This window comes from Culex quinquefasciatus, chromosome 3 (assembly GCF_015732765.1).
Source record: "Culex quinquefasciatus strain JHB chromosome 3, VPISU_Cqui_1.0_pri_paternal, whole genome shotgun sequence".
Taxonomy (NCBI): domain Eukaryota; kingdom Metazoa; phylum Arthropoda; class Insecta; order Diptera; family Culicidae; genus Culex; species Culex quinquefasciatus.
The window spans coordinates 114,596,670-114,609,156 of NC_051863.1; the positions used below are offsets into that span (position 1 = coordinate 114,596,670).

At 35.6% G+C, this 12,487-nt stretch overlaps 1 protein-coding gene and 1 pseudogene across 1 annotated transcript; one reads left to right on the top strand and one right to left on the bottom strand.

Annotated features, from left to right (window-relative positions):
- Positions 1-330: 330 nt before the first annotated feature.
- Positions 331-2,110, top strand: LOC119769822. The gene is made up of 4 exons (XM_038263508.1): positions 331-619; positions 689-1,059; positions 1,115-1,448; positions 1,518-2,110. Exons 2-3 carry the CDS (start codon positions 700-702, stop codon positions 1,397-1,399), a joined length of 645 nt encoding a protein of 214 aa, XP_038119436.1. The 5' UTR covers positions 331-619; positions 689-699; the 3' UTR covers positions 1,400-1,448; positions 1,518-2,110.
- Positions 2,111-2,968: 858 nt separating this feature from the next.
- LOC6035653 lies at positions 2,969-12,206 on the bottom strand (annotated as a pseudogene).
- Between the last annotated feature and the right edge of the window lie 281 nt (positions 12,207-12,487).

Sequence of the window (12,487 nt, forward strand, 5' to 3'; positions counted from 1 at the left end):
ACCAAAATTTTGAACCAATTTGGTCAAAACAGTGTTGAGATATCGTGGCACTTGATTTTTTTAACTGCTACATTAAATAGCTATATCTCGGCAATGATACAACACAATAGGGCTTTTGTTAATTTGATTATTATCCACCGGTGTCTACCGCGGTAAATGAAATACTTCATTTTGACATTTCCAGATACATTTTCGTGTAGCATGTGTTGTCACGCGGTGGGTGCGTTCAGTGCTGCCGTTGTCGCAGCATCTTGTGAACGCTTTCCACAAACGTCAGTTTGACAAATAGAACTCTGTGAACGTATCCCAGAAATGTCAGATTGACAACTGTCAGTTTTATCAAAACAAATGTATTTCAATTTCTTCATCTTGCGCGTTCAATTTTTTCAAAATGGTGTAATTTGATTTATTGAAATATTTTTGTGGGACCTATTCTCGGGGTTGCAGAAAGTTTTGCAACAAAGTGGAATCGGTGAAATCGTCGAGTTGTTCCTGCTGTATGAGAGTTTTCGGAACATTTCAAGCTGTTCCTTTTCGGCGGATTTCGAAGAAAAAAAAATCGGCGATTAAAACCAGCACCAGTGCGAGACAGCGTGTAAATGTTCAGGAATAATTTGAGGTTTGTGGCCGTGGTTTCTCATTCCAAAAAGGTTTTTTCCCACTATTTCCCATGTTTTGTGTCTTTCAGCAATTTAATGAATGCGTAAGTGCTGGCGGAAATCACGGAGCAGGGGGAATCTGCGCAGCAGGAGGAAATTTTACAAGTGGTGCTGGTGGATTTTAATTGAGGAAAGTACGCCGACTGTCTCGTCCACCGCGTCCTCCCGGCGGCCCTCGACCTCGCCGAACCACCCGCACGAACCCCCGACGAACTCAGCCAGCTCGCCAACTTCTGCAACGGCCAAACTGGCCGGCGATTCCATCTCGCTGCTCTACTTCAAAAACTACCTCAGGAAGGCCAAGAGCATCGAAACGACTGCCGCCGTCTCGGACATTGGCCAGCATCTGCTCGAGCTGATGCTGATCACCACCGGGCACGTCAGCAAAGTTAGCTACAAGGTAAGCGCCACCAACCTCCTTCAAATCAACCCCCCTTTACGCTCCACTATTTCAGCAACTCGCCAAGGTGGCGGACTTAAAGCTGACCGAGGACACCAAACCGTTCCGGCACTGCATGCTGCTGCCCAAGTACCGCAAGATCGGGCCCGCCGAGCTGCGGCTGTTTTCCAAGGTGCGCGTCACCGTGCAGCTAGTGAAGGAGGTGGTCACGGTGACGAGCGTGCCGCCGCCACTAGCGCAGATGCAGAGCAAGGAATCGTCGGTAGAAGCGCGAGCGGCGGATTTCGGAAGTAAAAAAAAAAACGACGAAGATGATTCCTTCCAGTTTCTAGGCTATTAGAATCAGCACCAGTGCGAGACACCGTGTGGATGTTCCGGAACAATTTGAGGTTTGTGGCCGTGGATTCTCATTCCAAAAAGGTTCTTTCCAACTATTTCCCATATTTTGTGTCTTTCAGCAATTTAAGGAATGCGTGAGTGCTGGCGGAAATCACGGAGCAGGGGGGATCTGCGCAGCAGGAGGAAATTTGGCAAGTGGTGCTGGTGGATTTTAATTGAGGAAGAATAATCATTACTCTACGCTAAATCTGCTGCTGGAGTTTGGCGCGCAAAAGGACACATCCAGCAGATTATTGAAAAAACGGTATAATTGACACTACACAAAAAGCTCCAGGCCAAACTGCAGATTCCGGCTAATTGGAACAAGATTCTTCACATGCGTAGTGACGGGACGTCAGTGAATTGAACGCAATCGGTGACGGGTAGTCTCCAGCGGATTGTTACGTGACTTAACGAATGCTGGCACCAGAACGAGCACCAGATTCGCATCGGACGATCCTCGTGCTGGGTGCGATGCTGAGCATCATACATGCTAAAGATGCTGATACCGGTCCTGGCGGAGAGCCGATCCCACAACGAGTAACCGGAGGAGATCTTACATGCTTCCGCATCAAACAAGCCTGTTATTCCGGAACCACAATTATGAACTATTTATATGTAAATGTACACGTTATAAGATTGTGAACAAAAATTGTTTAAGGTGAAACGTGAAGGCAATCTTGACTTCATATGTATTAGTGCATTTTGATAGTGTTAGTTTGATGATCATCATCGATGACGTCACTGATGAATTAGTATTAGTGATTCCGAATAGTGGTAGTAGTGTACGCAAAAATTCTCGCTTCACATTTCAAAAGAGGTTTTGTAGAAATAAGAACATGCTGGAATATCATTTAAAAGAGGCTAATTTTGTATGATGGTAAATTTCCATTATGGAATTCTTTAGAAATCTTTTTGATTTTTTTGAATGGATTAACCCTCTACCGCCCATTTTTTTCGAAAATTTTATGTTTTATGTTGATCATGTTTTGTTTTAGTATTTAAATTTGTTTTTATTTTGTTAAGTTTATCTTTGTTTTTGGTAGTATTTGGCCTATTCTACCACCTCATATTATTATATTTTGCCTTTCATATATTTTCATGTATTAACAGTCACTTTTTCAATTTTTTGCTTGTTTTTTCTCTGGAATGGCACCATTATCATTTAAATTGTAAAAAAATGCGTAGAGGCATAGTCTGGGACACTACAAAAATGACTGAATACTACTTTTTATTTAAAATATAGAAAATGTTATTAAAAAACACAGCCACAGTTGACCCCTGAAAAATGTCATTTTGGAAAACATTGGCAAAGTCACTTAAAACAAGTCAAACTTCCAAACGTTACATTTTCAAAAAAAATAATAGTTCTTCTTTCCAATGCATTTTAAATATCAAAAATTGGATGAAAATTTGAATGTTGCCGTTTTTTAGATCGAAGCCCGTTTAGAGGCGGGGTTGGGTTAATCCGTAGAAATGTGATAAATATAGTAAAGCATTTGGTTCGTTTGATGTTTATAAAATATCCATTTATTTTTCATTTATTTCATATGTTTTGTAACTGTCATTTTCTGAAGCCAGCATGGACTAGAAATAAAACCTACAAAGGCAGATGGGAACGGAGTAAGAAATAAACTTTTGGAGTGTTAACTGTGATCATTATTACCAAGTCGTAATCGCCCTGGCTGACAAGGTCAACAGCAAATGCCTTGTCACTTCCGGTTAGTCCTGTGGATACGGCTGCTCATTGTACCATCAGCTGCCTTTGCTGCCTGTACGCGTCCATTCGTGGCTCGTGCAGTTCGTCGAGGGCTTTGATGGTTTCGCGGGCCCCTTGCTTGTTGAACTCTTCGACGATGAGAAGGCGTCGCTTGGGCAGGAATCGACGCCGGTAAAGGGAGCTGACTCTGGTCAGGAGGAAGTAGTAGCAGATAAAGAGGGCGATGCAGAATCCAGTGGTGGCCTCCCGGTAGACGGTTAAGAAGAAGATTGCGCCGATCGCGGCCAGTCGGAGGCGCCACTTGAGGAGGTTCTTGCTGCGCTGGTTCTTTGGAGGACCCATCCGGGAGCACACGACGAAGCTGATGAATCCGGTCACGAGGACGAGGACGTACACCTGGACGTACCAGAACACGTACACCTGGTACGTGACAAAGATCAGTCGCAAGTTGTCGAACAGCATCAGGGCAAAGTAGAACCCGAGCGTCCATCCTCCTAGCATTACGCCGTACATCATCGGCTCCGGAGAAAGATCTTGCTGGTCAAATAGACAACCACGAAAAGCTGGCGAAAATGCCGATAGTTTAACCGCCGACGAAAACACAAACACCCCCGCCGCTAGCAGAATAATCCGCCAAAAGTCGATGCGGATCAGGTTCAACCCGGATCACGTACGCCTCGCTGGAAACGACCCCGATGCAGCTCTGATTGAACGGATCCAGCTTAATGACCTTCTTCCGGCTGTTGGACAGGAAGTTGAACGAAAGCAGACTCTGCTCCGTTTTGGATGCGCCCGAACTTTCTCCGGGTTGCCGTCCTCGTACTGGCTAAAATCGTCATGGTCGCAGTTCAAAATGACCGTCTGGAACAACCGCCCCAACTGCTTGTCCTTCCCCCGGTAGCAAAAGGTACCCAATCCCTGCCGAACAATCCGGTTCGGGTCAGGTAGGTCCGCGTTGACACCATCCGGCTCCAGATAGTGCACTAAAAATAGAATCACTTTCGTAACTCTTCAAAAAAAAAACTATACAAACAAATCCAAACTCACCTCCCACTCCTTGAGTGGCCGCCCAGATGGGGCAAGTACCGGGTAGAAGCAACAACGATGCCAAAAAGCACAGCGGAAGATGGATTTGCGCCCCCGAGAGGGAAGTTAGCTGGCCGCGATTTTATTTTCGAGGATTTTCTTCTCTGCTTGCTTTGAACGAGTGGACAAATTTGAAGAATAAAAACAAACAGAACTGTCAGTGCCAAAAGTGGCCGGTCCGCCTGTCAGAGAAAAGTGTTGCCAAAATTCAAAGGGCTTCTAGCATAAACTTTCATTTTGAATTACTTTCCACTTATTTGTTTGGTTTTATACTCTTTACATGTATTTTTTATATAGGAAAACAAAATTCATTAATTTTATAGACTTTTTACGACATTTAGGAAGACAAAGTATCCACTAATATCAGTATCAAAATATTTAATTATCAAAAATCGTAATACAATTTCTGGCAACACGATGTGATACGAATCATGATGGTTACCAATACTAATGTAACTGATGGTTGTGTTAAATCGTGTCAAACAAGAGAAAAATTTGCTCGCGGAAATTTTCAACTCGCAAGTTTAGGAGGACGATTTTCGCGAAATTGTCCGTTTTGGTGAAATTGGTGGTGATCAGTAGACGCTCCTGGCTGCAGCACGTTTGGGGATCAACAATTTATTGAGGTAAAGTGAATAAATGGACGTTTTTCGGTGATGTAATTTTTGTATGGGAAACCCAAAGTGTTATAAAACAGGCAAAATGTGTGGAAAAAATACCCGTTTTGGACGTGATTGCTTGTGTTTTTGATTCTTGCAACTTTTCTGTTTACTATGATTAATTTACTGTATATGCTGCGTGACTCATTTGGGATTAATTTTCGAATTTCTCAAAAGGTACCAGATTTCCACTGGTTAAGGGGGAACAAAAAACCCATCATTTTAAAGGTGGAACAGGACAGTTCATCAACCATGTTTTTTCGCCATATTCGATGATGGCACGTTACACCTTAATATGCTTTTTTACCAAAACCCGGCAATTGGTTTTTATTTGACTAAAATTTTTCGAGGGCTTTCATACGACTAAAGCGACAATTTTGCATGATTGATTCTTTCAATAGCTTATATTTTTTCAAACGCAATTTTTCAAAATAGTGAAAATGAAAAAACCTTCTACTGCTACTGCCCACATCTTGACCCACATAGGAGGATATTTTGAGCAACTTTTATTTTACAAAATACTTACCTTCTCTTGTTATATGATTTCTTAAACTAAATTTATTCAGATTTATTTATTGTTACATAAATCATCCAGGGTTGTTACGGACGGCGCGGATCACGCGGATGGCGCGTTTCGCGCAGATTTGCTGACTAATTTTGCTCAGGCGCGGATTTCGCGCGGATGGCAATTTTGATAAATAAATAGATAAATAGATAGAATTACTTTCAAGTTATTAAGAAAAATATTATCAAGAATTAAGAGAATTTGTTTTTTTTTTTTCAATTGAGTGCAATTTCAATTTCTTATTAATAGATTTTTTTTCTGAAAATGTTTGTTTGTATTTTCTTAATACAAACCGTCGAAAAATTAAGATGATATAAGAGATTATTTTTTAAATGTATGGATGATAATTTCTTAAATAAAATTATTACTACACTTAAATCATTTCTGAATATATTCGGCTCTGAATATGTAATTTATTTTGAGTTTTGACTAATGTTTTTTTACCTTATTTATTTTTAATTTTACAGTAGATATATTCAATTTGCCTTTGAATTTTAGATGGGATTTACCCGTAGAAATATTTTCCTAAATTTAAACATTCTTGGCGAAAAATAAAATGATCAGAACATTCGAAATAATTGCTCCATCATTCAAAATTCAAATTTCAAAAATTCGATTTTTTTTTATATTTTAAGAGTTTTTTTTTATCATTTTTTTTTAAATTCAGGTAAAAAAAAATCGAAATTATTAAATTCTTAAATTCTCAAATTCTTAAATTCTTAAATTCCTAAATTCTTAAATTCTTAAATTCTTAAATTCTTATATTCTTAAATTCTTAAATTCTTAAATTCTTAAATTCTTAAATTCTTAAATTCTTAAATTCTTAAATTCTTAAATTCTTAAATTCTTAAATTCTTAAATTCTTAAATTCTTAAATTCTTAAATTCTTCAATTCTTCAATTCTTCAATTCTTCAATTCTTCAATTCTTCAATTCTTAAATTCCTAAATTCTTAAATTCTTAAATTTTTAAGTTCTTCAATATAACACTTTTTGTCATTTTCTTAGTTCGTATAATTATTTAGTTAGGAGAAAGCCATATTTTAGCTTAGAGAAACTTTGAGAAGAAAATAAAAGAGTAATTTCGTGCTTCAATTTTACGAAGTAAAATTTTTGCGAGGATTATCGAGTACAAAATCCCTAGATTTTGACATTTTAAATTTTGAGATTCGAAAATTTTGCGATTTTTCTATTTTATTTTAATTTGTTTTCAAAGCAACGATACTTTAAGTGTTACAATAACTGCTAGTATTTTTTTTTTTTTTTGCGAAGAAAATCAGAAAACCCATTTGGATTAAATTCTGAACCCACAACTGATCAACGGTACTAATCCAAAAGTTTTCTGTATTATTCTTTTTTCGTTTAAATAAAATGACAACAAGAAAATTAAAAACAGGAAGCAAGAAACGAGAAACAGAAAACAAAAACCAAAAGGGTGGATTTTCATGGATTTTTCGATGACCGACATCGAAAGCGGCTTTCGATGCTCGTGGTCAAATTTGGTCGAAAACTCATATTTTTCGACCAAGTTAAGTGGTAAAATAGTTTAGATTGATTGTTCATGGCAGTACGAACAATAACAACAAATACTAATTGCCGGAAAGCCCCGAAAATGTGATTTTCCGACTTTTGATTTTCGATGCACGAGCATCGTAAGATGACCGACATCGAAAGCATAGTCACTACCATGCTTTGCTAAAATGTCAGTGCATCGTAGTTCGATGCCTGTCCTGTCAGCCATATTGCTGCCGCGACACCATGGACTCAAACCAAGTAACGCTGTGAAATATTTCCGTGAATATTTCAAGCAGGCAAGCGTTTCAAGCGTTTTGTGGCAAACACATGAGATTTTTCCGATGCCAAAATGGCAACAATGGAATCGGCTGATGTTGATGTCGACAAAGTTTTGAAAAGAGGCGATAGGCTACCTCAAATTATTTTAAAGTGGGTTTTTACGTTTTCAAATAACAAGAAAGAATTTTGATTTTATTTCACAGCATGAAATGTATGTCATTCAAGGAAAATGTTGATTGCCATCTATGATACGAGTGTTTCCCATAAACATAGAACATTTTTAAACAGTACGCTAGATCAAAGTGTGTACGGTTTACCATGCACGGAAAGTTGAAAACATGGAAAAAATTAGATTTTTTCATATTTATTTTTATGGAATAAATATTTGATAATTGCATCATAGTTCTGGCTGAAGGTTAGAAGAGTGGGAGAAATTAAGAAGAAAAGCAAGTAAAGAAAAAAAATAAAGAAATAAAGAAATAAAGAAATAAAGAAATAAAGAAATAAAGAAATAAAGAAATAAAGAAATAAAGAAATAAAGAAATAAAGAAATAAAGAAATAAAGAAATAAAGAAATAAAGAAATAAAGAAATAAAGAAATAAAGAAATAAAGAAATAAAGAAATAAAGAAATAAAGAAATAAAGAAATAAAGAAATAAAGAAATAAAGAAATAAAGAAATAAAGAAATAAAGAAATAAAGAAATAAAGAAATAAAGAAATAAAGAAATAAAGAAATAAAGAAATAAAGAAATAAAGAAATAAAGAAATAAAGAAATAAAGAAATAAAGAAATAAAGAAATAAAGAAATAAAGAAATAAAGAAATTGAGAAATTAAGAAATTTAGAAATTAAGAAATTAAGAAATTAAGAAACTAAGAAATTAAGAAATTAAGAAATTAAGAAATTAAGAAATTAAGAAATTAAGAAATTAAGAAATTAAGAAATTAAGAAATTAAGAAATTAAGAAATTAAGAAATTAAGAAATTAAGAAATTAAGAAATTAAGAAATTAAGAAATTAAGAAATTAAGAAATTAAGAAATTAAGAAATTAAGAAATTAAGAAATTAAGAAATTAAGAAATTAAGAAATTAAGAAATTCAGAAATTAAGAAATTAAGAAATTAAGAAATTAAGAAATTGAGAAATTAAGAAATTAAGAAATTAAGAAATTAAGAAATTAAGAAATTAAGAAATTAAGAAATTAAGAAATTAAGAAATTAAGAAATTAAGAAATTAAGAAATTAAGAAATTAAGAAATTAAGAAATTAAGAAATTAAGAAATTAAGAAATTAAGAAATTAAGAAATTAAGAAATTAAGAAATTAAGAAATTAAGAAATTAAGAAATTAAGAAATTAAGAAATTAAGAAATTAAGAAATTAAGAAATTAAGAAATTAAGAAATTAAGAAATTAAGAAATTAAGAAATTAAGAAATTAAGAAATTAAGAAATTAAGAAATTAAGAAATTAAGAAATTAAGAAATTAAGAAATTAAGAAATTAAGTGAACGGCCCGAGCGGTTTAGGCTTTCAGGATTTTTGTGATATTTACTTGTAGAGTCAAAACAGATCAGTAAACATCACTTATCTGTGTATTACATTTTTTTAAAGATTACATTTTTGTGGTAACACTTTCAACTTCTACGCGCACGATCACATCACTCAACTTTTTGTTGCTAAATTCATTAAGACTTTCGTCGAGCCAATTCTCTACGTTGAAGCCAGACTTGTCCTCCAGACCTCTGCGCCGAGCCATGCCAGACCCGAACTCTGCTACGTCCCTGGTTGACTCTTCACAGCGGCTAAGTCCCGGCGGACTCTTCACGGCGGCTAAGTCCCGGCGGACTCTTCACGGCGGCTAAGTCCCGGCGGACTGCGGCCTCCACCGCTAAGTCCGGCTGGACTGGGGCCTCTGCTACTGGTGGCTGCTGGCGGGTCCGGCTGGTCTGGGGCGTCTTCTGGAACTGGAACTGCACTGGAGTGGAGCTGGCTGGAACTGACTGGAACTAATTCTGGAACTAACTGCCCTCCTCAAGAATTTTGGGGTTTTTATAGTCAGTCCCCGAAAACTCTACTAAATTTTGTTCTACTAAAAGTTGTCCGTTCCGATGAGAAGCATCGATGAACCTCATGAATTAAATTGTGCAGACCTCTGCAATTCTTCATGACTTTCCGTATGGTGTAGTGAGTTCACCTCAAAATCGGAAGTCATGGGTTCGAACCATTGTCGTGAAACTTTAAATTATGTTATTGGAATATCAAAATAATGTTCCTCAAATATTCTCAAAAATGTAAGTCAATAATGAGAAGGTCGAATTCTCCATTGAACAAACATGCCAATGAATTTGGTTAAGCCACACCTTCAATTTCCCTATGGAATAACATCGCACATTCATAATTGAAAGCTTAACCATTTTTGTGATTGCCTAATAATTGGCGAAAATTAATAAAGGGCTTTTCAGGTGAGGATGACTCATGATCCACACCTGTACATAAGCTTAATTATTTGTCGCGCAACGCGAGTCGACGGGTAAAATTATTTATGCTTGCGTAAGCGCGCATGGTCAGAACTGTGGTGAGGTTCGAAAAATGGACAAATTTAATGATTTAAATTTGAGGTCGCTGCATTCCCCCACACTTACCAGCTAGATGTTTGTATTCTTGAAAAGCATTAAGAACATCTATCGAAAGTTATTTGTAGGTTGGAAGAATATTCCCAAAGTTAATAATTTAAATTGTGAAAATTACTTTGCAAAAATCATAAAAATATTTAAATGGCTGGCTATAAAAATTTATTTAAAAATTGGTTCGGTTAATCTCCCCCACACTTATCAGCTAGATGATCGTCTGAAAGAATTGATCATCTATGGAAAGAATATTTTCGGGTGTAGTGATCGTGCGGTTTACAATTTGTTCTTCTTGTGCTTTCTTGTAAATTGTTTTATAATTATAATTGCTCTTTTGATTTTTCTACTGTAAAATTATTTTCATTACTCTTTTGATCTTCTGTCCTGTTAAATTACCTGAATTACCGTTTTGAACTTCTATATTAAAAATATTTTCGTTGAAACTGATTTAAATAAACTTGCATTTGAAATTAATTTTCATTATCTATCCTAAAAAAATCATTGCATTTTTCTCACTGTAAGCAAAATCTGTTGTAGAACTGTGTTGATCGGCTGGTTGTTATCGTTGTCGTCTTCCTTCAAAAATCGTCTCTATCGTGAGGCTATTCATTCCACAGTGACTTAGTCAATTGGTCAGTTTTCGAGGCTAAGGTGTTGAATTTCGTTGATTAGTGCAATTGTCGTTTCCATCATGAATTATGCTTCATAACCCAGCTGTGAGTTGACTATGGTCAGTTTTGAGGGTGCATTGACTTCTTACTTGCCGAGTATTGCAGAATTGTTCGTATATCCAGTATTTTTGTCCAAAATTGACTTTTCCAGTTGCTTTGCATCTTTGACAATCTCAAATTATTGACATCGGTTGATGTAATTCTTTTATCAAATGTTTAGGACATGTTGTTAGTCCAAAATTGTCTTTTCGTGTTATTTGCAACTTTTGCTTTTGTAAATTAATGACATCGAATGATGTTATCATTTGTTTATCATGATCTTCTCCTTTTCAATAGTTTCAGACGTGCAGTATGATCTCAACTTGCATTTTTTTGTTCCATAATTGATGTTTCGCATTTCAATCATCTTTACTTCGCTTAATTCCACATTTCGATTTAGTAATTTGTTTTACGTGAATGTTTCGTTACTAAACTTGCGTTTTAATTCGACTTGATCCTCATTGATATGACCTTTTACAACAACATCAACACCGTTACCTGTCCAACCTCCCGCATGACTTTGCCACTCCCCATCTTGCCATCACAAACTTCTGCATACGAACGCGTAGAACTTCTCAGCATACGAACGCGTCGATCATCCTTGTGTTTCGTCTCCCGTCTCTGTCATATTTTACTTCAGTTTCTACATTTGTTTCTCCCACAAAAATGTCTTACTTGTTTTCTTCGTATGAACAATATTTATCATTCAATTTATATGCAAAATTGAATTCAAATTTACTTATACAATTTTATACATCTTCTTGATATACTGATACTGAAAAAAAATCAGTTCTAATTGACTATTGTTTTTATACTTGAATAAAAAAATTACTCTATAAAGTTTTTCATTGATCTATACATCCTATCATCTTGTCATTGCAATACTGCGCATGTTAGAATATCCTTTCTGTTATATCAACTTTTTATGAAACTTGTCTGTCACTTTGTGTTTTCAAATTTGTCAAATCCATTCAATCAATTTGTTTATTTGAGCAATTCGCAATAAAATGCTGAATCATTATGATTTTTTTATCCCTCTGAATTTTATCAGTTTAAAGGTGTTTTTCCTTGAAGCATTTTTTTATCCCTTGAAAATCCCTTGAAGCATTATTTATCCCTTGATTTTCCCTTGAAGCATTATTTATCCATTCCTTTAATAATCATTTGACTATCCCCGTAAAGTGCAAATGTTTTGAAATGTTTTTAACATATTGAATCCCCATGGATTACAACTGTTTTGAAGCTTTATTCGACAAAAAAAAACTCTCCCCATAGAGTACAATTGTCTACTTTTTAATCCCTTTGGCGTTGCTTTATCAGTTTATGTATCCCTAGATCGGAACTTTTACCGTCCTTTCCGATTCCCCACGATATACTCACAAATTTTACCTTTCCTTGAGCTGTAGTTCATATTCGTCCTTGTTGAAATTGTTGTCTTCTTGATCGTCTTCCAATGGTTTCCTGTAAATCCTTCGTATTAGCGTATAAAAATCTGAAAATATATTCTTAATCCATTGTTAAGTAAATTATAAAACACAAGTTTACATTCAACATTCATTCTGGTTGGCCTTCCCTTGTCCAATTATTCTCACACACATTCTTACTTGCATACATGTTGTTTTGGAACATTTAATAATCACACCATCTCCATTTGCTTGTCGTTGAAATTTCATTATTGTTCAGTCCGTTTGATTTGTTTTTATTTGTAGTTAAAAATTGCGTAATTGTTTTTCTAAAACCCTGTTAACCCATTTAAGCTCAATTAAGTATATTCCCAAAATTGCAACCCAACAGCTTCTTAATTGTTTTAACGTGTTTCATCACTGCTTCATTATTATGTTTATATTTGATCATTATCGCTTCACGTGTTTTTCAAAAAAAAAATGTATAAACTC